At 41.8% G+C, this 27,028-nt stretch overlaps 1 protein-coding gene across 1 annotated transcript in view; it reads left to right on the top strand.

Moving 5' to 3' along the window:
- Nucleotides 1-17,120, top strand: part of LOC129858897 (catenin delta-2-like) — a 522,672-nt gene extending 505,552 nt beyond the window's left edge. The window contains exons 19-21 of the mRNA XM_055928130.1: nt 7,766-7,897; nt 8,511-8,587; nt 11,735-17,120. Of these exons, the coding sequence (XP_055784105.1) occupies nt 7,766-7,897; nt 8,511-8,587; nt 11,735-12,049 (524 nt within the window). The 3' untranslated portion in view covers nt 12,050-17,120. The remainder of the gene's footprint in view (nt 1-7,765; nt 7,898-8,510; nt 8,588-11,734) is intronic.
- Nucleotides 17,121-27,028: the final 9,908 nt, after the last annotated feature.

Genomic DNA, 27,028 nt, shown 5'->3' with positions numbered 1-27,028 from the left:
AGGATGACTGGAACGGTTCTCACAGACATGGGAGAGAAGCTTACCATTGAGAGCGTAGGCATCGAGAGGTGAATTAAGAGGAACAGTGTCCGGGCCCAACTGGTTGACAACAGCTCGGTCCAAAAGGAAGGAAAAGCCTGACTCTGCCACACAAGGTTGGCCTCAAACAGGGGTCTGGTGGAAGATGGGCAGGCAATTTGACTCAATAGTATTGTCCCCATATCACCCGAGCCTCTTCTTACTGGACGCAGGGAACAAGTGGAAACCAGGTGACCAACCTGGCCACAGTATAGACAGCTCCTAGTATGGACACGCCGCTGCCTCTCCTCTGGACATAGGCGGTCCGGCCGAGCTGCATAGGTTCAGGTTCAGAACATGCCTGGCGTTGGGATACAGTTTCAGTGAGTGAGTTCAGGAATGCTCGCTGAAGAGGCTCCTCATCCCAGCCGCTCTCTGCGGCGAAGGTGCGGAACTCACATGCCATTTCAGCAACACTCTGGGAGCCTTGACGGAGGGACAGGAGTCGTTTTAGCAGCGTCCTTTCTGCAAACTGGGTGGTAAAATTCTTCCTCATCTCCTCCGTGAATCTACTATAGGAGAACAAATGGGTGACTGTCTCTCCCACACAGCAGTGGCCAAGGAAAGCGCTGCTCCACAGAGGCAACCAATCAAAAACATAATCTTGGCTCGTTCACTAGCATAAGAGTTGCTCAAATACTAGTGAACATAGTGAACATTATACTAAAAAGGCTCTGCAAGTTCCGAGATTACCATCGAAGTGCTCTGGAGTAGGAACAAGCTGCTCCCGTGGCGGAGAGGAGGGACTTGGGACAGGTTGTGAGCTTAAGGCGTAGGTTTGACTCTGTAGGACAGATGGGTGCCGGGTAAACTCATTGATTGTCTCCAGAAGGGTTTTAAGCGCTTGGTCATGTTGATTGAGCAGGGCGCCTTGACCAATGAGCATTTGGTGGAGAGTGTCCAAGTCTGCTGGGTTCATATCTTGGCCAGATCGTACTGTTAAGCAAAGCAGCACAGCGGAACCCAAGAGCAGACTCAGACCAGGAAACAGAAATGAATGAACCAAGGTATTTATTGTAACACAGGGAGATATGGAGCGCAGATCCGGGGAAGCTTGAATGAGTTGTAGGAAACCAGATGTGGAGGCTGAAGTTGGAGTGTGCTGGGTTGGGACAGGGTAAACAGGTCTGGACCGGAATCCAAGGGAGTGGTGGTGTGGTGAGTACAGAACAGGGTAGCAGGGAGGTGAGATGTGGAACAAGAGCCAGAGTCAGGGCGGCAAAATGAGCAGAGATTACGATCTGGCAGAACTGAGTATTTGTAGAGGTCTTGATAATGGAACGAGTTGCAGATGGTAGGGATCTGCTCTGACTCCGGCACACCTGTCTCCAATCACACACAGGCACACAGGCACACAGACACACAGACACACAGACACACAGACACACAGACACACAGACACACAGACACACAGACACACAGACACACAGACAGAGAGAGAGAGAGAGAGAGAGAACACACGTACTGGGGGAATGACTGCAGGTCAAGCAGACACCGGATGACCACTAGGGGGGGTGTCAGGAGCAGATGTGACATTAACTGAACTGGGGTTACCAGTGAGTGAGTGTGTGTTTGTCTATGTGCGTGTGCAACCTTTCTGAGTGCCTGGGCGCTCAGTGTACCATGCTAATAGCACTCAGACCTGGTCTCCCGGGATAACCAGATCTAGCAGTGAAGGGCCGGGTGACGGTGTTCTGTTACAGTACTAATGATCCGTTTAACAGAGCTGTCACAGGGTTGTCATAAAAATTCCTCTCCACTCTTCTCCTGTCCTCTGTTGTTTTAGTAATGTAAGTTGTGTATGTTTCTGTTCGGTTGAACCTGCTATTTAAAGTCTTCTATGGTCTGGTTGTTTAATAAATTGCAGGTTAGCAGTTTATATAATGTGTGATGTACGTACTTGATAAGAGTGTGTAGGTAAACAGTATTATAGACCAGTATTATAGACTGTAGTGTGTAGGTAAACAGTAGTCTAGACTGTAGTGTGTAGGTAAACTGTATTATAGACCAGTATTATAGACTGTAGTGTGTAGGTAAACAGTAGTCTAGACTGTAGTGTGTAGGTAAACAGTAGTCTAGACTGTAGTGTGTAGGTAAACAGTATTATAGACCAGTATTATAGACTGTAGTGTGTAGGTAAACTGTATTATAGACCAGTATTATAGACTGTAGTGTGTAGGTAAGCAGTATTCTAGACTGTAGTGTGTAGATAAGCAGTATTACAGACCAGTATTATATACTGTAGTGTGTAGGTATGCAGTATTATAGACCAGTATTATATACTGTAGTGTGTAGGTAAACAGTGGTATAGACTGTAGTGTGTAGGTAAACAGTAGTATAGACGGTAGTGTGTAGGTAAGCAGTATTATAGACTGTAGTGTGTAGGTAAGCAGTATTATAGACTGTAGTGTGTAGGTAAACAGTATTCTAGACTGTAGTGTGTAGGTAAGCAGTATTATAGACTGTAGTGTGTAGGTAAACAGTATTCTAGACTGTAGTGTGTAGGTAAGCAGTATTATAGACTGTAGTGTGTAGGTAAGCAGTATTATAGATTGTAGTGTGTAGGTAAACAGTATTATATACTGTAGTGTGTAGGTAAGCAGTATTATAGACTGTAGTGTGTAGGTAAACAGTATTCTAGACTGTAGTGTGTAGGTAAACAGTATTATAGACTGTAGTGTGTAGGTAAACAGTATTCTAGACTGTAGTGTGTAGGTAAACAGTATTATAGACCAGTATTCTAGACTGTAGTGTGTAGGTAAACAGTATTATATACTGTAGTGTGTAGGTAAACAGTATTACAGACTGTAGTGTGTAGGTAAACAGTATTCTAGACTGTAGTGTGTAGGTAAACAGTATTATAGACCAGTATTATAGACTGTAGTGTGTAGGTAAACAGTATTATATACTGTAGTGTGTAGGTAAGCAGTATTATAGACTGTAGTGTGTAGGTAAACAGTATTATAGACTGTAGTGTGTAGATAAACAGTATTATAGACCAGTATTATAGACTGTAGTGTGTAGGTAAACAGTATTAAAGACTGTAGTGTGTATTATAGACTATTAAATACTGTAGTGTGTAGGTAAGCAGTATTATAGACCAGTATTATAGACTGTAGTGTGTAGGTAAGCAGTATTATAGACCAGTATTATAGACTGTAGTGTGTAGGTAAACAGTTTTATAGACAGTAGTGTGTAGGTAAACAGTATTATAGACCAGTATTATATATTGTAGTGTGTAGGTAAGCAGTATTCTAGACTGTAGTGTGTAGGTAAGCAGTTTTACAGACCAGTATTATATACTGTAGTGTGTAGGTAAACAGTTGTATAGACTGTAGTGTGTAGGTAAACAGTAGTATAGACTGTAGTGTGTAGGTAAGCAGTATTCTAGACTGTAGTGTGTAGGTAAGCAGTATTACAGACCAGTATTATAGACTGTAGTGTGTAGGTAAACAGTATTACAGACCAGTATTATAGACTGTAGTGTGTAGGTAAACAGTATTATAGACTGTAGTGTGTAGGTAAGCAGTTTTACAGACAAGTATTATATACTGTAGTGTGTAGGTAAACAGTATTATAGACTATTAAATACTGTAGTGTGTAGGTAAGCAGTATTATAGACCAGTATCATATACTGTAGTGTGTAGGTAAGCAGTATTATAGACCAGTATTATATACTGTAGTCTGTAGGTAAACAGTAGTATAGACTGTAGTGTGTAGGTAAACAGTATTATAGACTGTAGTGTGTAGGTAAACAGTATTCTAGACTGTAGTGTGTAGGTACTCAGTATTATAGACTGTAGTGTGTAGGTAAACAGTATTATAGACTATAGTGTGTAGGTAAACAGTATTATAGACCAGTATTATATATTGTAGTGTGTAGGTAAACAGTTTTATAGACAGTAGTGTGTAGGTAAACAGTATTATAGACCAGTATTATATATTGTAGTGTGTAGGTAAGCAGTATTCTAGACTGTAGTGTGTAGGTAAGCAGTTTTACAGACTGTAGTGTGTAGGTAAACAGTTGTATAGACTGTAGTGTGTAGGTAAACAGTTGTATAGACTGTAGTGTGTAGGTAAGCAGTATTCTAGACTGTAGTGTGTAGGTAAGCAGTATTCTAGACTGTAGTGTGTAGGTAAACAGTATTACAGACCAGTATTATAGACTGTAGTGTGTAGGTAAACAGTATTATAGACCAGTATTATATATTGTAGTGTGTAGGTAAGCAGTATTATAGACCAGTATTATATACTGTAGTGTGTAGGTAAACAGTGGTATAGACTGTAGTGTGTAGGTAAACAGTATTATAGACTGTAGTGTGTAGGTACTCAGTATTATAGACTGTAGTGTGTAGGTAAACAGTATTATAGACTATAGTGTGTAGGTAAACAGTATTATAGACCAGTATTATATATTGTAGTGTGTAGGTAAGCAGTATTATAGACTGTAGTGTGTAGGTAAACAGTATTATAGACCAGTATTATATATTGTAGTGTGTAGGTAAACAGTATTATAGACTGTAGTGTGTAGGTAAACAGTATTATAGACTATAGTGTGTAGGTAAACAGTATTATAGACCAGTATTATATATTGTAGTGTGTAGGTAAACAGTATTATAGACTGTAGTGTGTAGGTAACAGTATTATAGACCAGTATTATATATTGTAGTGTGTAGATAAGCAGTATTCTAGACTGTAGTGTGTAGGTAAGCAGTTTTACAGACAAGTATTTTATACTGTAGTGTGTAGGTAAGCAGTATTATAGACCAGTATTATAGACTGTAGTGTGTAGCTAAACAGTATTATAGACTGTAGTGTCTAGGTAAACAGTATTATAGACTGTAGTGTGTAGGTAGGCAGTATTATATACTGTAGTGTGTAGGTAAGCAGTATTATAGACCAGTATTATAGACTGTAGTGTGTAGGTAAACAGTATTATAGACCAATATCATAGACTTTAGTGTGTAGGTAAACAGTATTATAGACTGTAGTGTGTAGGTAAATAGTATTATACACCAGTATTATATACTGTAGTGTGTAGGTAAGCAGTATTACAGACCAGTATTATATACTGTAGTGTGTAGGTAAGCAGTATTCTAGACTGTAGTGTGTAGGTAAGCAGTATTATAGACTGTAGTGTGTAGGTAAACAGTATTATAGACCAAAATTATAGACTTTAGTGTGTAGGTAAACAGTATTATAGACTGTAGTGTGTAGGTAAACAGTATTATAGACTGTAGTGAGTAGGTAAACAGTATTATAGACCAGTATTATAGACTGTAGTGTGTAGGTAAGCAGTATTATAGACTGTAGTGTGTAGGTAAACAGTTTTAAAGACTGTAGTGTGTAGGTAAACAGTATTATAGACTTGAGTGTGTAGGTAAACAGTATTAAAGACTTTAGTGTGTAGGTAAACAGTATTAAAGACTGTAGTGTGTAGGTAAACAGTATTATATACTGTAGTGTGTAGGTAAACAGTATTATAGATGTTAGTGTGTAGGTAAACAGTATTATTGTCACCCCCTTGCCTTAGTATTCTTTGTTTTCTTTATTATTTTAGTTAGGTCAGGGTGAAATGGGGAATATTTGTGTTTTATCAGTTTTGGTGGTTATATGGTAAAGGGGGTGTTGGGTGTAGTGTATGGGTTTGTGTTGAGTGTATGTGTCTAGCTGTGTCTATGTTGGGTGTAGTTGTCTAGGAGAGTCTATGGTTGCCTGAATGGGTTCCCAATTAGAGACAGCTGATTTCTGTTGTCTCTGATTGGGAGCCATATTTAAGGTAGCCATGGGCTTTCGTTTGATGTGGGTAATTGTCTATGTTATACGTTTGTAGCCTGTGTGTGCACTACGTTTTATTAGCTTCACGGTCGTTTATTGTTTTGGTTAAGTTCATAAGTGTTTTGTTTTCGTTTTGCCTTCTTCTAAAATAAAAGAAGATGGCTTATTTTCCAAATGCTGCGTTTTGGTCCGTCAATCCTCCACACGATCGTGACAATTATAGACCAGTATTATAGACTGTAGTGTGTAGGTAAACAGTATTATAGACTGTAGTGTGTAGGTAAACAGTATTATAGACTGTAGTGTGTAGGTACTCAGTATTATAGACCAGTATTATAGACTGTAGTGTGTAGGTAAACAGTATTACAGACCAGTATTATAGACTGTAGTGTGTAGGTAAACAGTATTACAGACCAGTATTATAGACTGTAGTGTGTAGGTAAACAGTATTATAGACTGTAGTGTGTTGGTTATCAGTATTATAGACTGTAGTATCTAGGTAAACAGTAGTATAGACTGTAGTGTGTAGGTAAACAGTATTATAGACTGTAGTGTGTAGGTAAACAGTATTATATACTGTAGTGTGTAGGTAAACAGTATTATAGACCAGTATTATAGACTGTAGTGTGTAGGTAAGCAGTATTATATACTGTAGTGTGTAGGTAAACAGTATTATATACTGTAGTGTGTAGGTAAACAGTATTATAGACCAGTATTATATACTGTAGTGTGTAGGTAAACAGTATTATAGAATGTAGTGTGTAGGTAAACAGTATTATAGATCAGTATTATATACTGTAGTGTGTAGGTAAGCAGTATTATATACTGTAGTGTGTAGGTAAACATTATTATAGACTGTAGTGTGTAGGTAAACAGTATTATAGACTGTAGTGTGTAGGTACTCAGTATTATATACTGTAGTGTGTAGGTAAGCAGTATTATATACTGTAGTGTGTAGGTAAACAGTATTATAGACTGTAGTGTGTAGGTAAACAGTGGTATAGACTGTAGTGTGTAGGTAAGCAGTATTATATACTGTAGTGTGTAGGTAAACAGTATTATATACTGTAGTGTGTAGGTAAGCAGTATTATAGACTGTAGTGTGTAGGTAAACAGTATTATATACTGTAGTGTGTAGGTAAGCAGTAGTATAGACGGTAGTGTGTAGGTAAACAGTAGTATAGACTGTAGTGTGTAGGTAACCAGTATTATAGACTGTAGTGTGTAGGTAAACAGTAGTATAGACTGTAGTGTGTAGGTAATCAGCATTATAGACTGTAGTGTGTAGGTAAACAGTATTCTAGACTGTAGTGTGTAGGTAAACAGTATTATAGACTGTAGTGTGTAGGTAAACAGTATTATATACTGTAGTGTGTATGTAAACAGTAGTATAGACTGTAGTGTGTAGGTAACCAGTATTCTAGACTGTAGTGTGTAGGTAAACAGTATTATATACTGTAGTGTGTATGTAAACAGTAGTATAGACTGTAGTGTGTAGGTAACCAGTATTCTAGACTGTAGTGTGTAGGTAAACAGTATTATATACTGTAGTGTGTAGGTAAGCAGTATTATAGACTGTGGTGTGTTGGAAAACAGTATTATAGACTGTAGTGTGTAGGTAAGCTTTTTCAGGGGACTGTAATGGGACGTGTGTGTGTGTGTGTGTGTGTGTGTGTGTGTGTGTGTGTGTGTGTGTGTGTGTGTGTGTGTGTGTGTGTGTGTGTGTGTGTGTGTGTGTGTGTGTGTGTGTGTGTGTGTGTGTGTGTGTGTGTGTGTGTGTGTGTGTGTGTGTGTGTGTGTGTTATTAAGTGTGTTCAGAGGATTACTGTGTGCTACTATGGCAGGATACGACCTTCATGCTGTCACACTAAACACACCTAATGATGAATAATGTGTGTGTGTGTTACAGTTAGCGCACCGGCCTCTCCCAGAGAGATGATGAGTATGAAGGAACGCAAGACCGAATACGACTCCACAGCAACCAACGCAGGTTTCCACGACAACAAAGGAGAACATACCTCCCGAAAAGACACCATGGCAGGTGTGTGTGTGAAGGAGAGAGAAATAACAGACTATTACTTTCTATTTCCATATCTCTTTCTGTCATTCTCTCTCTCCCCCTCCCTCTCTCTCACTCTCTCTCCCCCCTCTCTCTCTGTCTGACACCCCCTCTCTCTCTCTCCCTCTGACACCCCCCTCTCTCTCTCTCTCTCTCTCTCTCTCCCCCTCTCTCTCTCTCTCTCCCCCTCCCTCTCTCTCTGTCTGACACCCTCTCTCTCTCTCTCTCTCTCTCTGACATCCCCCTCTCTCTCTCTCTGACACCCCCCACTCTCTTTATCCCCCCGTTTTCTCTCTCCCCCTCTCTCTCTCTCTCCTCTCTCTCTGTCCGTCACCCTCCCTCTCTCCCCCTCTCCCCCCCCCCCTCTCTCTCTCCTCTTTCTCTGTCTGTCACCCTCCCTCTCTCCCCCCTCTCTCTCTCTCCTCTTTCTCTGTCTGTCACCCTCCCTCTCCCCCCCTCTCTCTCTCTCCTCTTTCTCTGTCTGTCACCCTCCCTCTCCCCCCCTCTCTCTCTCCTCTTTCTCTGTCTGTCACCCTCCCTCTCTCCCCCCCTCTCCCCCCCCTCTCTGTCTGACATCCTCTCTCTCTTCTTTCAGTCAGAATCTCCTGTGGAACATCCACGTTGTTCCGGAACTCTTATGTTACTACTAATGACGAGATCGAACACAACCAGGTGAGCTACACCACACACACTACTAATATTACACAACACACACACACACTACTAATATTACACAACCCACACACACACACACAGACACACACACACTACTAATATTACACAACACAAACACACACACTACTAATATTACACAACACACACACAACTAATATTACACAACCAGGTGAGCTACACCACATACACTACTAATATTACACAACACACACACACACTACTAATATTACACAACACACACACACACACACTACTAATATTGCACAACACACTCACACACACATACACTACTAATATTACACAACACACACATACACACACACACACTACTAATATTACACAACACACACACACACACACTACTAATACTACTAATATTATAACACAAACACACTTCTAATATTAGACAACACACACACACACACACACACACACACACACACACACACACACACACACACACACATACACACTACTAATATTACACAAGACACACTGCGAATATTACACAACACACACACAGACACATACACACATACATGAATGCATACAAACATACACGCACACACACACACACGCACACGCACACGCACACACACACACGGACACACAAACACACACACACACACAAAAAAACAAACACACTGTCACGGCCGTCGTAGGGAGGAGACCAAGGCGCAGCGTGATAAGCGTACATTCTTCTTTATTTATGGAACGAACACTGAACACTGAACAAAACGAACACTGAACAAAACGAACACTGAACACTGAAAAAAAAAATAATAATAACAAAATGAACCGTATAGCTAATATGGCTAGTGCAGACAGACAACTAAACATAGAACAAGAACCCACAAAACCAAAAGGGAAAATGGCAACCTAAATATGATCCCCAATCAGAGACAACGATAAACAGCTGCCTCTGATTGGGAACCAATTAAGGCCACCATAGACATACATATGCCTAGACTTACCAACACCCCTAGACATATAAACACCCTAGACAATAAAAAACAAGCATACCCACCCTCGTCACACCCTGACCTAATAAAGAAAACATAGATAACTAAGGTCAGGGCGTGAGACACACATACACACACACACACACACACACACACACCCAAACTTACAAACACACACACACACGCAAAGACATATACATACATACACATATACATACACTTGAAGTCGGAAGTTTACATACTCCTTAGCCAAATACATTTAAACTCATTTTTTCATCATTCCTGACATTGAATCCTAGTAAAGATTCCCTGTCTTAGGTCAGTTAGGATCATCACTTTAGTTTAAGAATGTGAAATGTCAGAATAATGGAAGAGAGAATGATTTATTTCAGCTTTTATTTCTTTCATCACATTCCCAGTGGGTTAAAAGTTTACATGCACTCAATTAGTATTTGGTAGCAATGCCTTTAAATTGTTTAACTTGGGTCAAACGTTTCTGATAGCCTTCCACAAGCTTCCGACAATAAGTTGGGTGAATTCTGGCCCATTCCTCCTGACAGCTGGTGTAACTGAGTCAGGTTTATAGGCCTCCTTGCTCGCACATGCTTTTTCAATGCTGCCCACAAATTTTCTATGGTATTGAGGTCAGGGCTTTGTGATGGCCACTCCAATACCTTGACTTTGTTGTCCTTAAGCCATTTGCTACAACTTTAGAAGTATGCTTGGGGTCATTGTCCCTTTGGAAGACCCATTTGCGACCAAGCTTTAACTTCCTGACTGATGACTTGAGATGTTGCTTCAATATATCCACATAATTGTCTTTCCTCATGATGCCATCTATTTTGTGAAGTGCACCAGTCCTTCCTGCAGAAAAGCACCCCACAACATGATGCTGCCACCCCCTTGCTTCACGGTTGGGATGGTGTTCTTCGGCTTGCAAGCCTCACACTTTTTCCTCCAAACATAATGATGGTCATTATGGCCAAACAGTTCTATTTTTGATTCATCAGACCAGAGGACATTTCTCCAAAAAGTATGATCTTTGTCCCAATGTGCAGCAAACCATAGTCTGGCTTTTTTATGGCGGTTTTGGAGCAGTGGCTTCTTCCTTGCTGAGCGGCCTTTCAGGTTATGTTGATATAGGACTCGTTTTACTATGAATATAGATACTTTTGTACCTGTTTCATCCAGCATCTTCACAAGGTCCTTTGCTGTTGTTCTGGGATTGATTTGCACCTTTCACACCAAAGTACGTTCATCTCTAGGAGACATATCACGTCTCCTTCCTGAGTGGTATGACAGCTGCGTGGTCCTATGGTGTTTATACTTGAATACTATTGTTTATACAGATGAAAGTGGTACCTTCAGGCGTTTGGAAATTGCTCCCAAGGATGAACCAGACTTTTGGAGGTCTACAAAAAAAAATGTTATGTCTTGGCTGATTTCTTTTGATTTTGCGATGATGTCAAGCAAAGAGGGATAGAGTTTGAAGGTAGGCCTTGAAATACATCATCAGGTACACCTCCAATTGACTCAAATGATGTCAATTAGCCTATCAGAAGCTTCTAAAGCCATGACATAATTTTCTGGAATTTTCCAAGCTGTTTAAAGGCACAGTCAACTTAGTGTATGTAACTTCTGACCCACTGCAATTGTGATATAGTGAATTATAAGTGGAATAATCTGTCTGTCAACAATTGTTGGTTAATTTACTCAGAGACACACACAAACACATAAACACACGTACCTACACACACACACACACACACATATATACATATACACAGACACAAACACACACACACACACTCACACGTATGCACACACACCCACCCACACACACACATACGTACGTACACACACATACATATACACACACACACGCACACACACACACAGACACACACATATTTGTACGTCCCATCTTGTCGCCAAGTTACCTTCTTGGCATCTGGTGCCATGGTGATGGTTGTCACGGTTACGTCTTCAGGAAGGCGGAGGTTCTGATAAGGTCTGATGCCTTCTGGAATCTTCCCCACAAAACCCGCCGAAAATCTGGAGAGCTTGAAACCGTTGCAACATGAATCCATACCCCGCCCTTATCCAATTAATAAACCTTATATTTTAACCTCAGATTAAGTTAGACAGATTAAACAGCTCTGTGTTTTCACTTCCTTTCCAGATCCCTCCCCAGCCCATGGCCCCTCAGGCAGACTGCTCCTCTACACCTCTAAAAGACTACGACACGTTCCCTCCATCCCTCCCTCCCTCCTTCCCCCCTCCGCAGAACCCTGGCCGCATGCTGGATGACTCGTTCTTCGAGCCTCCAGATCAGCCACTCCCCCAGCCCCCGTCTCAGGCCGCCACGGACCTCCGGATGCACCTTGGCCTTAAGTCCACTGGCAACTATGTGGACTTCTACTCTGCATCCCGGCCCTACTCCGAACTCAACTACGAGACCAGCCACTACCCGGCTTCACCTGACTCCTGGGTCTAAAGACAGGAGTCACAAATTAACATAGGTCCTGGAGAGATACAGGCTGGTGTAGGGTTTAGCTCCAGCCCAACACTAACAAACAGCACACCTGCAAGGTGTAATTTGAGGATATTAGTTTTATTAGTGCTGGGCTGGAACAAAATCCTGCATATTCCCGTAGCTCTCCAGGATTGAGAGTGAAGAACACTGGTGTAGAGTAAATCGAGGGTGCGAGGTTAATGTTAGTAACCAACAGCAAACAGGGATTGAAGGGGCTTAAGGGGTTGTGAGGGGTGGAGGTGTGAAGAGAGACTGCGCATGTGCATGAATACCACAAGACATTTTGCTGCCAGTTCAGTTTGATCAAAGCTTGTTCCACTGGGAAAGGGGGTGGATGGATGTGTCAGAGTGAGAGTGAGAGTGAGAGTGAGAGTGAGAGTGAGAGTGAGAGAGAGAGAGAGAGAGAGAGAGAGAGAGAGAGAGAGAGAGAGAGAGAGAGAGAGAGAGAGAGAGAGAGAGAGAGAGAGAGAGAGAGAGAGAGAGAGAGAGAGAGAGAGAGAGAGAGAAAAGTCCTTGACAGAAGAAAAGAAAGAGAACAACTGAATGATGACGGAAGGCTCTTACCTCTTTGGAGGTGCATTGCTTGACTTTCAGAAAGGAGGAGGAGAGGAGGAGGAGTGGAGAAATGGAAGAGAGGAAGAGTTGTGAGTTTTTTGGCAAGTCGGATTAAAAGTAACAGAACAGAGAACGGAGAGAGAAGATGAGAGGAAAACACCAAGCACAAGACAGGACAGGATGTATACAGGAAAAACAAAGGGGGCAGCTTTCCACCGTTCATTACATTGACTTCTGACTTTCATTGTCAATCAAAGGTTCTACCTTTCCATGGAATGTTGTCTGTTGAAGAAGAATCTTCCAGCCTTTTAAGTTTTTAATTTCACATCTTTTTTATTTGTTCTTTTTTGAAGTTGTGGATGTACAGTATTTTGGTGTACAGTACAGTTGACCTGGATGGTATTGTGTATATTACACATCTTGTCACTACCGACCGACCGACCGACCGACCGACCGACCGACCGGCCAGCCACTGGATATTGTTTTCCAGTAACAGAATAGAGACTGAGAAGAAAACTCTTCCCACTGGGCACACCACGTCATTTCAATGGGGATATTTGGTTAATATTTGGTTGAGACATCAATGAGATTACAACCTATATTCACCCACTGAAAAAGACTGCCAAAAGTTAGTTGAATGTCCAATGTGTTATCACTGTGCTTTCAACCGTCTAAAAGCACAACCAAATTCCAATGGAAAAACAATGTCTAAGTTTTTGGTTTAGTTGTCACCCAAATGTCTATCACTGTGCTTTCAACCACTTAAAAGCACAGCAAAGTTCAAATGGGAAAACAATGTCAGATATTTAGTTTATTTATACAACCAATTAATGTGTTATCCCTGTGCTTCATCTAATTACATTACAAGTACATGTGCAAGTGATTAATACCGATTGAGATTCTACCAGATTATTACAACAACTGTGAAGATCTGCACAGACCTGCGACCACCTATACATGCTATCTTGATCACGCACGCTTTATATGATCACATAACAAGAAATGTATAGATACAGTACAATCTAAATGTGGCCATTGGATGTGTTCCTAATTTTAAGGTTAAATGTTACATTAGTTTGTCAAATAGCCTTATCTTAAGACTTTTTACTGTCTTACAAAAATAATATTGAATTGTGTTCTGTTGACCAAGCAATCAAATATCAACATTTATAGGAGATGTATCTACTGTTTGGATAGCTCCATCTGACCCACTGGCGTCATCATTAACTGGTATTTTTGGTTGAGTTGGTGACATGAATCCAACATATAATTTGTAACTTGTCGACAATTTAACAGGCTATTTATTGTATTCAGGAAGTTATATTGAACTATGTTTGGTTGTCAACACAACCACATTTCAACATTTGAAGATGTATCTTCTGCTTGAATAGTTCCATCTGTGCCACTGAGACTGTGTTTAATCGGATCAGCTGTGAAAAAAATCTGATGTGAAAAGTTCTGATGTGATTGGTCAAAAAAACAATTAGTGAAAGACAGATCAGAATTGGTATGCCTGTGTAAATGCAGCGTGACTTAGTCCGTCTTTAGTTCCAGTTTGTATACAAATTAATGACTGTTGGATTCACGTCTCTACCTCAACCATAAATCAAAGTTTAAAGAATATTAGTAAATCAAACTTGAAATGCACTTTAAATAACGTTTGATTTGATGTAGTCCTCGTCTTTAACTTAGATTGTTGGTTGAGATGGAGATGTGAATCCAACATATTAATCACTAATTTGTAGACAAACTGGAATTAAAGTCAGACTAAGTCAGTGGCTCAGAAGGAACCATCCAAGCAGAAGATACATTTCCTTCAAATGTTCATGGTTGCGTTGACAATTCAATATCATTACATTTGAAATCAACCAGAGCCTGAAACCGTGGGCCTTTAGTATATCCATTTTTAGTTGAATTATGGGTTGAACTGAAACAATAGTTGTTAATGACTTTGTAAATGCTATATTGGCCTTAGTAGTTTAATTGATGGTATATTCGTGATATAGTATGGTCACATTTCAACTTCTCTGTCAAACCTGGCCTTTGGAATGACTTTGCCACCAACACTGAACCTATTTAGTTTTTAAGTGGAGATTTCTGAACAGTTATTCTCACGATAGCACATTGGCAATAGTCAGTCACAAATATTGTAGTTAAGCAGGACTGGGCTTGGTTATAGCCCTGGAAGGGAGACCAAACAGTAGCTGTAGATTGATCAACTATCCAGTAGGAGGTGCTGCCCAGCCTGTTACTTTATACTGATAGTGAATATAATGTTGAAGATCTGATGTTGTTTTAAAGGTACAAATTCAACATGTTTTATACAAGGTTTGTCTATGTTGAAATTTGGTTACCTGATGATATAATTATGTGGTTGAAATTTCATCCTCAAAACAACAATAATATTGATACTGTATTTTCCACATAGATTCCAAGTCACAATAAGTTGACAAATTACGTCGAAAAAACGGTGATTCACCCAGTTTGTGTCCAGTGGGTTTGAAACAATGTCAATCAATGATCACTGTCCTATCTCCCCTTTCCAACCCACGTCTGTTCTAACAGCCAGAGAGATGTGAGTCTGTTCTAACAGCCAGAGGGATGTGAGTCTGTTCTAACAGCCAGAGAGATGTAGGTCTGTTCTAACAGCCAGAGGGATGTGAGTCTGTTCTAACAGCCAGAGGGATGTGAGTCTGTTCTAACAGCCAGTGAGATGTGAGTCTGTTCTAACAGCCAGAGGGATGTGGGTCTGTTCTAACAGCCAGAAGGATGTGAGTCTGTTCTAACAGCCAGAGAGATGTGAGTCTGTTCTAACAGCCAGAGAGATGTGAGTCTGTTCTAACAGCCAGAAGGATGTGAGTCTGTTCAAACAGCCAGAAGGATGTGAGTCTGTTCTAACAGCCAGAGGGATGTGGGTCTGTTCTAACAGCCAGAAGGATGTGAGTCTGTTCTAACAGCCAGAAGGATGTGAGTTTGTTCAAACAGCCAGAAGGATGTGAGTCTGTTCAAACAGCCAGAAGGATGTGAGTCTGTTCTAACAGCCAGAGGGATGTGAGTCTGTTCTAACAGCCAGAGGGATGTGAGTGACTAGCAATACAGTCTGTTCTCTGAGGATGTGAAGTTGTTTTGTGGAAACTAAAACAGAAGTGTAAAGCAGAAGCGGTTCAAGACCGATTACAAGACCAATGACATCATTCCACACTCCTTGTTGAAAAAGTGCTTTTTCACTGCCGAAGAAATAAGATGTAGATATTTCAAATAGATGTTTTTGATTCTCCGTTTCCACACTCTGATATTTTATTTTGAAGATATAGTGTTTAAAAGGATCTGAATTCAAATGTTTTTTACACATTTACATGATACAACCAGTCCATTCTACAAGAATCAACATTCTGCATTCTAATATGCGGCAGTTCGCGTGGCTGTTAAGAGTGTGGGGTCAGTAACTCAAAGGTTGCCGGTTTGAATCCCCGAGCAGGTTATGTGAAAAATCTGCAGTTCTGCCCTTGAGCAAGGCACTTAACCCCCAACAACAACTGCTCCCTGCATGCGGATGATGTTGATTAAAGCAGCCCCTCTCTGATTCAGAGGGGTTGGGTTAAATGCAGAAGACACATTTCAGTTAAATGCATTCAGTTGTACAACTGACTAGTTCTCCCTTTTCACTACTGTACATTAGAGAGAGAAGTGACATTAGGCTAGTCTTTGCCCTCTCTGGTTCCAGCCCTAGACTGGAGGATGTATGAGACACTCAGTTTACAGACAACCATGACCCCTGACCCGTCATTTCCTCACCTGTTTGTAACTGTGTTTTGATGGGAGTAAGTTACATAGTACAAAGAGGTATCACTATAGAAATTGGGTACGTACGTCCCCTTCTCAAATGTACAGATCTGCCTATGTTAGTTGAGCGTGTGTGTGTGTGTGTGTGTGTATGTGTGCTTGTGTGCGTTCGTGTGCGTGTATCTCGATCATTGTCTGAAAGCGGAGGTATCCCTCCAGATAAGTCAGATTTCTCAAGGTAAAAATCACTTGACTGACATATCCATAGAGAATGAATGCCAAATCTATATATAGATATTACAGAATTTTTATGTGTAGGTGTCGGTATCATTAAAAGCAACAACATTTTAAGGTGAAAAGACTTGTACGATATGCCTCTGTTCACTTGACTGTACTGACGATGATGATGATTATAATGATGAAGATCGAAACCCCTGTTTCTTGAGAAGACTGCTTTGCTCCAATATCCACACTAGCATATCAGTCATTGGCAATGTATTGGCCATGGATTCTAAGTAGGTTGCTAGCTAGTGTGGATATTGGAAGGTTTCCTAACAGAACCCAGCTGATGATAATGAGGATGTTGACACTATGGTGTGAGTTGTGTTGTCATGTGTCCTGGCTTATTAGAAGACTCTACTGCGTATGGATGATACCTTTAACACCAGGTAAATAAAAGACTCTTTGCAATCTATTGTACCTATTCAACCTTTATTTCATCAAGGTAAGTCATGGAGAACATGTTTAATGAATCACATTATATTCATTATTTTAGTGCTATTTTTAAAGTCGTATGTCACTGAACTTTCAAGAGAACTTGAAATGCCAAGGTCGAGAGTGACAATAAAAAGCTCCCTTGAGGTTGGAGAAATATTGAGATGCCAGGGCATCAGTACAGATAATGTTTTTGACAGTTAGTTCATCAATTTCACCCAACCTGGGCGTATCCTTTTTTTAAATCACACGTTAGCCTGGCTGACGTGACTCCCAGCGAGGGTGCGCTGTGACACTGGCCACTGGACACAGGCGTAAATTCAACATCGATTTCATTGAAATTACATGAACACAACGTTGATTCAACTAGTGTGTGGCCAGTGGAAGGTCTGGACAGGAGTGCATTCTAAATGCACTATTCCTGGATAAATGTGCTCCTGAACTTTTATCAGTTCTCGTAAAAGTGTTTTTCTTTCATGGGGGGTTGAGTCCTTTCTTTCATGGGGGGTTGAGTCCTTTCTTTCATGGGGGGTTGAGACCTTTCTTTCATGGGGGGGTTGAGTCCTTTCTTTCATGGGGCGATGAGACCTTTCTTTCATGGGGGGTTGAGTCCTTTCTTTCATGGGGGGTTGAGACCTTTCTTTCATGGGGGGTTGAGTCCTTTCTTTCATGGGGGGTTGAGACCTTTCTTTCATGGGGGGTTGAGTCCTTTCTTTCATGGGGGGTTGAGACCTTTCTTTCATGGGGGGTTGAGTCCTTTCTTTCATGGGGGGTTGAGACCTTTCTTTCATGGGGGGTTGAGACCTTTCTTTCATGGGGGTTGAGACCTTTCTTTCATGGGGGGTTGAGACCTTTCTTTCATGGGGGGTTGAGACCTTTCTTTCATGGGGGTTGAGACCTTTCTTTCATGGGGGGTTGAGTCCTTTCTTTCATGGGGGGTTGAGACCTTTCTTTCATGGGGGTTGAGACCTTTCTTTCATGGGGGGTTGAGACCTTTCTTTCATGGGGGGTTGAGACCTTTCTTTCATGGGGGGTTGAGACCTTTCTTTCATGGGGGTTGAGACCTTTCTTTCATGGGGGGTTGAGTCCTTTCTTTCATGGGGGGTTGAGACCTTTCTTTCATGGGGGTTGAGACCTTTCTTTCATGGGGGGTTGAGACCTTTCTTTCATGGGGGGTTGAGACCTTTCTTTCATGGGGGGTTGAGTCCTTTCTTTCATGGGGGGTTGAGTCCTTTCTTTCATGGGGGGTTGAGACCTTTCTTTCATGGGGGGTTGAGTCCTTTCTTTCATGGGGGGTTGAGACCTTTCTTTCATGGGGGGTTGAGTCCTTTCTTTCATGGGGGGTTGAGACCGCACGTTGTTTGGATTTGAAAATTCAACAGTTGTAGTGGAAGGGGGCGGTGCTCTGGGGTTGTGTGTGATTGTGCATCCCTTTCATTATCTACATATCGTGCAGACAACATCAAAATAACCTTTCCAGACTAAGGTCAGGAGAACTTTGAGTTCTGTTTTAGCCAGACTAACAACATGTACCCAGATCTAAGAGTTAGGTGTTAGCCAGACTAACCACATGTACCCAGATCTAAGAGATAGGTGTTAGCCAGACTAACCACATGTACCCAGATCTAAGAGTTAGGTGTTAGCCAGACTAACCACATGTACCCAGATCTAAGAGTTGGGTGTTAGCCAGACTAACCACATGTACGCAGATCTAAGAGTTAGGTGTTAGCCAGACTAACCACATGTACCCAGATGTAAGAGTTAGGTGTTTGTTTTTTATATATTTTTTTATTTTATTTTAAGCCTATCCCAAACCTTAACCCTTACTTTAACTCTTTGGCATTAACCCTAACCTTCAAAATGTTGAGTTAATGCCTACACTTAACCTTAAACACTTTTAAATTTGAAGTTTGAGCAACAATGTGAACGTCTAGTTCTGATGTAAGACTGTGAGAGCTGTTGTTGTGAATAGCTTGTGACCACAGAGCTGATGCACTGTAGAGGCCATGCATACACTGATATGTTTTAAATAGGTTGATAATCCTACATACCACTCTATAGATGAATAAGCACAGTGACAACCCCTCTAATTTTGCTGAGTGGTTCAGTGGTCTAAGACACTGCATTTCAGGGCAAGAGGTGTCACTGCGGTACCTGGTTCGAATCCAGGCTGCATCACATCTGGCTGTGATTGGGAGTCCCATAGGGTGGTGCACAATTGGCCCAGTGTCGTCCGGGTTTGGCCGGGATAGGCCGTCAATGTAAATAAGAATTTGTTCTTAACTGACTTGCCTGGTTAAATAAAGGTAAAATGAAAACTATATTTCTATGCTGTCACCTTTGATTCCACTCATCATAGAGGTACAGATGTATGATGTTAATTTGACCGGTGTTGTCAAAGCAAAATAATCCTGCAGCAACAGGATTTGAACATTTAGTCCAAAATGCTGCTTGATCAGTGGTTAGGCTATTATCTGGCCAAGATTAGGCTACATGAAAAGTGCAATACTGTTAATATAACCGCGTGTTGCTGCGGGTTTTCAGTGAATTTATGTAAGTCCTGCGGCTCAGGAAATTGTCAGTGATAAAATTAAGATCCCACACCTCTAGGTTCCCATTCACAAAGCCAGCCTGGAGGAGTGAAATAAAGAGGTAGTGACAATTGACTGTAACTCATTTCCCCAGTCTGTGTGAAATGCTTTGTATTAACTCTGTTATCATGAGTATTACCCTTCACAATAAGTAGAGAAGTTAGACTCTACCAGAGAAAAAAGGTCCCACATCGGATGGATGGTGGTACGTAATGTGGCATGAAATAGCTCTTTAATTTCACCTCCATTTATGTCTCCGTTCTAACACGGCAGAGAGAGGCACCGTGCCGTAGACGTGGTACTGCGTGGTGCTGTTCCTCTCTGCTCTGATCTGCCCCACTTTTCCCATCCAGACGTGACAAACCTTGGGCACAGAGTCTATGCCGCTCTGACGTCGCTCGTCCATATATTTTTATATTCTTTATTCCATTCCTCACTTAGATGTGTGTATTGGGTATATGTTGTAAAATTGTTAGATATTACTTATTAGATATATTACTACACTGTTGGAGTTAGAAACACAAGCATTTCGCTACAGCCGCAATAACATCTGCTAAACACGTCTATGTGACAAATACAATTTGATTTGATTTGAGGTGTGTGTGTGAATGTGTGGGTGTACATGTGCATGTGTGTAAGTGGTGGTTCACTCTGGAGGGTTTGTCACAAAAATCTATTTCTGATTAAACAAAGGTGAGCATTCAGCAGTGTGCCTCTGATACAGATCTCAGACAGACCCAAAACAATGATGTACGAGGAACATAAATCTCATCCGCTTTAGGAGCGAGGTAGGGAGAAAGATGGATAGATACATAGAGTCAGAGAGGGTGCAAGGCGGAGGGAGGCATAGAGAGAGAGAAGGGGGGAGAGGAAGAGGTAAAGAGTGTGTGTGAGTGAGAGAAAGAGAGAAGAGAGGGAAGAAAGAGAGAGAGGAGCCCAGACTGCTCTGAGTGATTTATTTAGGGCCGTGTTAGGAACCCTGACAGATCAATTTGAGCTCTGCCTAGGAACCTGGCGTTGGGCGGAAAATGGGAAGGATTAATGTTGCTGATGAGCTAAATACAGAACCTCCAGTGTGTGGAACAGCAACATGAATGGAACAGGATAAATAATGGTAAACAACCCTGCTATGCACCTCACCTAACCTGAGTAACCTTTGACTGGCAGGGAATGGTTTGGACCTAAACAGCTGTTGTAGAGATGCCACAGTAGGTGAGACACATAGTAGGCCTACTGTGTCTCGTACGTCTATTGCCTTGTGAATATAACTCCATTTCATTGTGTCCCTCCTTCCCTCTCCACCTCCTGCTACTCCTCCTGCTCGTCCACACACAGAGGCACACACCATGAGGTGTCCTGTCAGGTGGAATCATCTCACCCTGAATGAGGCATGACAGTACAGTAGAGAGTTACCCAGCGGAGACATGGATAGACAGTTATTCTTCAGTGTTGCAGCAGCCGCTGTCTTTGGTTTTAGCCTGCTGTGAACCCCTACCCCCTACAGAGAGAAGAGAACCTCCTGTGGAGAAAGGGAGTGATAGAGAAAGCATGTGTTCTTGTCAGATGCAGCTTATCACTCACCAGTGACTTCCCCATTCTGTCTATGTAAACCTAACCATCACAGAGAGCTCTGAGGCACACGCACATACACAGATGGTAACAGCAATAGCAATAGTTCTACGACTTTGTTTGTCATTAGCTATGGTCGGAAACCCCCAGATACAGACAGACAGACAGATTTCTGAATGCTGATTGGTTGACAGCCATGGTACAATTTGCAAAAAAAATCTAAAAACCTGTTTTCACTTTATCACTATGTCATTATAGGGTATTGTGATGTCATTATGGGGTATAGTGTGTAGATTGATTAGGAAAACATTTAATTTAATCAATTTTAGGATAAGGCTGTAACGTAAAAAAATATGTAAAAGGGAAGGGGTATGAATACTTTCCAAATGCACTGTATATCAGACCGTATACCACAGGTATGACAAAACATTATTTTTTTAATGCTCTAATTACGTTGGTAACCAGTTTATAATAGCAATAAGGCACCGTGGTATATATGGCCGATATACCACGGCTAAGGGCTGTGTCCAGGCACTCTGTGTCGTGTAGTGCACAAGAACAGCCCTTAGCCACGGTATGTTGGTCATCTATCACACCTCCTCGGGCCTTATTGCTTAAATATACAGTACCAGTCAAAAGTTTGGACACACCTACTCATTCCAGCTTTTTTTAAATTTTATTTTTTACTATTTTCTACATTCTAGAAATATGGTGAACACGTTCAGACTATGTTACGCTCGTGGTTGGAATGAGTGGACCAAGGCGCAGCGTGGTAGGCGTACATCTTTCTTTATTCAATGAACACCGAAAAACAACAAATAAAGTAAAGTTTAGTAGGGCTAAACAGCACAGTACCAAAACAAGATCCCACAAACTACAGGTGGAAAAAAGCTGCCTAAGTATGATCCCCAATCAGAGACAACGATAGACAGCTGCCTCTGATTGGGAACCATACCCGGCCAACAAAGAAATAGAAAACATAGATTGCCCACCCTAGTCACACCCTGACCTAACCAAATAGAGAATTAAAAGGATCTCTAAGGTCAGGGCGTGTCAAACTATTAAATAACACATATGGAATCATGTAGTAACCAAAAAAGTGGTCAACAAATCAAAGTCACGTGGAATGCATTTCAACTAACAGGTGTGCCTTGTTAAATGTTCATTTGTGGAATTTCTTTCCTTCTTGATGCATTTGAGCCAATCAGGTAGGGGTGGTATACAAAAGATAGCCCTATTTGATAAAAGACCAAGCCCATAGTATGGCAAAAACAGCTCAAATTAGCAAAGAGAAACAGTCCATCATTACTTTAAGACATTAGGGTCAGTCAACAAAGAACATTTCAAGAACTTTGAAAGTTTCTTCAGGTGCAGTCACAAAAACCATCAAGTGCTATGATGAAACTGGATCTCATGAGGACCACCACAGGAAAGGAAGACCCAGAGTTATCTCTGCTGCAGAGGATAAGTTCATTAGAGTTAACTGCACCTCAGATTGAAGCCAAATAAATGCTTCACAGAGTTCAAGTAATCGACACATCTCAACATCAACTTTTCAGAGGAGACTGTGTGAATTAGGCCTTCATGGTCGAATTGCTGAAAAGAAACAACTACTAAAGGACACCAATAAGAAGAAGAGACTTGTTTGTGCCAAGAAACATGAGCAATAGACATTAGACCGGTGGAAATCTGTCCTTTGGTCTGATGAATCCAAATTTTTGATTTTTGGTTCCAACCGCTGTGTCTTTGTGAGACGCAGAGTAGGTGAAAGGATGATCTCTGCATGTGTGGTTCCCACCGTGAAGCATGGAGGAGGAGGTGTTATGGTGTAGGGGTGCTTTTGCTGGCATACTTAACCAGCATGGCTACTACAGCATTCTGCAGTGATGCACCATCCCATCTGGTTTGGGCTTAGTGGGACTATCATTTGTTCTTCAACAGGACAATGACCCAACACACCTCAAGGCTGTGTAAGGGCTATTTGGCCAAGAAGGAGAGTGATGGAGTGCTGCATCAGGTGACCTGGTCTTCACAATCACCCGACCTCAACCAAATTGAGATGGTTTGGGATGAGTCAGACCGCAGAGTGAAGGAAAAGCAGCCAACAAGTTCTCAGCATACTTTATGTGGGAACTCCTTCAAGACCGTTGGAAAAGCATTCCAGGTGAAGCTGGTTGAGATAATGCCAAGAGTGTGCAAATCTGTCATCAAGGCAAAGGGTGGCTAATTGAAGAATCTCAAATATAAAATATATTTTGATTTGTGTAACACTTTTTTGGTTACATGTTGAAGACAATTTGCTGTTTAAAAAGGTTCTGATATGTGATTCTAGAGATCGGCACATTGTTATAGCATTAAAATGTCCTCTAGTCTAATACAATCAAGAGAGGATAGCTGTTCAGTAGAGGACATAGTACTAAAGATTACATTATGTGATCAGACTTACAAACAGGCAGAGGGAACGGGGCTGCAATGGACTGTAATCATATACAACACAAACATAAATGTGTTCACTGTATGTCATTTTGTGGTAAATTATAATAAAATAATATCATTAATAATATGGTAAAAGTGACACGAGTTTAACAGGCGAGCTAAAAAACTTATATGCTCGCTTCGAGGCAAGTAACACTGAAACATGCATGAGAGCATCAGCTGTTCCGGATGACTGTGTGATCGCGCTCTCCGCAGCCGATGTGAGTGAGACCTTTAAACAGGTCAACATTCACAAGGTCGCAGGGCCAGACGGAATACCAGGACGGGTACTCCGAGCATGCGTTGACCAACTGGCAAGTCTCTTCATTGATATTTTCAACATACCCCTGTCTGAGTCTGTAATACCAACATGTTTCAAGCATAGTCCCTGTGCCCAAGGACACTAAGGTAACCTGCCTACATGGCTATTGACCCGTAGCCCTCACGTCTGTATCCATGAAATGCTTTGAAAGGCTGGTCATGGCTCACACCATTATCCCAGAAACCCTAGACCCACTCCAATTTCCATACCGCCCCAAAAGATCCACAGATGATTTTTTCCATTTTTTTAAAACATTTTTTTTCACCTTTATTTAACCAGGTAGGCTAGTTGAGAACAAGTTCTCATTTGCAACTGCGACCTGGCCAAGATAGAGCATAGCAGTGTGAACAGACAACAACACAGAGTTACACATGGAGTAAACAATAAACAAGTCAATAACATGGTTGTCACGCCCTGGCCTTATTATTCTTTGTTTTCTTTATTATTTTAGTTAGGTCAGGGTGTGACATGGGTAATGTTTATGTTTTGTTGGTTTTGGGTGTTTATTTGGTAAAGGGGTTATGGGGTGTAGTAGATGGTTTTGTGTTGAGTGTATATGTCTAGTGTTGTCTATGTTGGTTAGTTATCTAGGAGAGTCTATGGTTACCTGAATGAGTTCCCAATTAGAGACAGCTGATTTCGGTTGTCTCTGATTGGGAGCCTTATTTAGGGTAGCCATAGGCTCTCATTGGTTGTGGGTAATTGTCTATGTAAGAACGTTAGTAGTCTGTATGTTTGTGCACAACGTTTGTAGCTTCACGGTCGTTTTGTTGTTTTGTTAAAGTGTTTTTGTGTCGTGTTCATCTTCGTGTTATAATAAAAGAAGATGGCTTATTTTCCAAAAGCTGCATTTTGGTCCGTTAATCCGCCACACGATCGTGACAGAATTACCCAACCATAGGACCAAGCGGCATGGACGGCTCAGTGGGCTCATGGCAGACGGGCGGCTTTGCAGGCTCATGGCAGACGGGCGGCTTTGCAGGCGCTGGGGAGACGGATGGCTCAGATGGCGCTGGGGAGACGGATGGCTCAGATGGCGCTGGGGAGACGGATGGCTCAGATGGCGCTGGGGAGACGAGCAGTTCAGTCAACGCTGTGCAGACGGCAGACTCCTGCCGGCTGAGGCGCACTGTAGGCCTGGTGCGTGGTGCCGGGACTGGTGGCACCGGGCTGGAGACACGCATCTCAGGGCTAGTGCGGGGAGCAGCAACAGGACGCACAGGACTCTGGGGACACACAGGAGGCTTGGTGCGTGGTTTAGACACTGGTGGGTAATTCTGTCACGATCGTGTGGCGGATTGATGGACCAAAACGCAGCTTCTGGAAAGTAAGCCATCTTCTTTTATTTTTTAAAGATGACAAAAAATAAACACGACACGAAACACTTTAACAAAAACGAACAAAACAACAAACGACCGTGAAGCTAAATAACGTTGTGCACTTACACACACATGCTACAAACGTTCTACATAGACAGTTACCCACAACCAATGAGAGCCTATGGCTACCCTAAATAAGGCTCCCAATCAGAGACAACCGAAATCAGCTGTCTCTAATTGGGAACTCATTCAGGTAACCATAGACTCTCCTAGATAACTAACCAACATAGACAACACTAGACATATACACTCAACACAAAACCATCTACTACACCCCATAACCCCTTTACCAAATAAACACCCAAAACCAACAAAACATAAACATTACCCATGTCACACCCTGACCTAACTAAAATAATAAAGAAAACAAAGAATAATAAGGCCAGGGCGTGACAATGGTAGAAAAAAAGAGAATCTATATACAATGTGTGCAAAACGCATGAGGAGGTAGGCAATAAATCGAATAATTACAATTTAGCAGATTAACACTGGAGTGATAAATCATCAGATGATCATGTGCAAGTAGAGATACTGGTGTGCAAAAGAGCAGAAAAGTAAATAAACAAAAGCAGTATGGGGGGTGAGGTAGGTAAATTGGGTGGGCTATATACCGATGGACTATGTACAGCTGCAGCGATCGGTTAGCTGCTCGGATAGCAGATGTTTAAAGTTGTTGAGGGAGATAAAAGTCTCCAACTTCAGAGATTTTTGCAATTCATTCCAGTCGCAGGCAGCAGAGAACTGGAAGGAAAGGCGTCCAAATGAGGTTTTGGCTTTAGGGATGATCAGTGAGATACACCTGCTGGAGCGCGTGCTACGGGTTGGTGTAGCCATCGTGACCAGTGAACTGAGATAAGGCGGCACTTTACCTAGCATAGCCTTGTAGATGACCTGGAGCCAGTGGGTCTGATGACAAACATGTAGCGAGGGCCAGCCGACTAGAGCATACAGGTCGCAGTGGTGGGTCGTATAAGGTGCTTTAGTAACAAAACGGATGGCACTGTGATAAACTGCATCCAGTTTGCTGAGTAGAGTATTGGAAGCTATTTTGTAGATGACATCGCCGAAGTCAAGGATCGGTAGGATAGTCAGTTTTACTAGGGTAAGTTTGGCTGCGTGAGTGAAGGAGGCTTTGTTGCGAAATAGAAAGCCGACTCTAGATTTGATTTTGGATTGGAGATGTTTGATATGAGTCTGGAAGGAGAGTTTGCAGTCTAGCCAGACACCTAGGTACTTATAGATGTCCACATATTCTAGGTCGGAACCGTCCAGTGTAGTGATGCTAGTCGGGCGTGCGGGTGCAGGCAGCGAACGGTTGAAAAGCATGCATTTGGTTTTACTAGCGTTTAAGAGCAGTTGGAGGCCACGGAAGGAGTGTTGTATGGCATAATTGATGCAATATATATTGCACTCCACACTGGCCTTTCACACAGGGACAAAAGGAACACCTACGTGAGAATGCTATTCATTGACTAAAGCTCAGCGTTCAACACCATAGTGCCATCAAAGCTCACCACTAAGCTAAGGACCCTGGGCCTAAACACCTCCCTCT

This window comes from Salvelinus fontinalis, chromosome 7 (assembly GCF_029448725.1).
Source record: "Salvelinus fontinalis isolate EN_2023a chromosome 7, ASM2944872v1, whole genome shotgun sequence".
Lineage (NCBI taxonomy): Eukaryota > Metazoa > Chordata > Actinopteri > Salmoniformes > Salmonidae > Salvelinus > Salvelinus fontinalis.
Note: the sequence above shows the minus strand (reverse complement) of the source record. Positions and strands in the feature narration are given on the sequence as shown.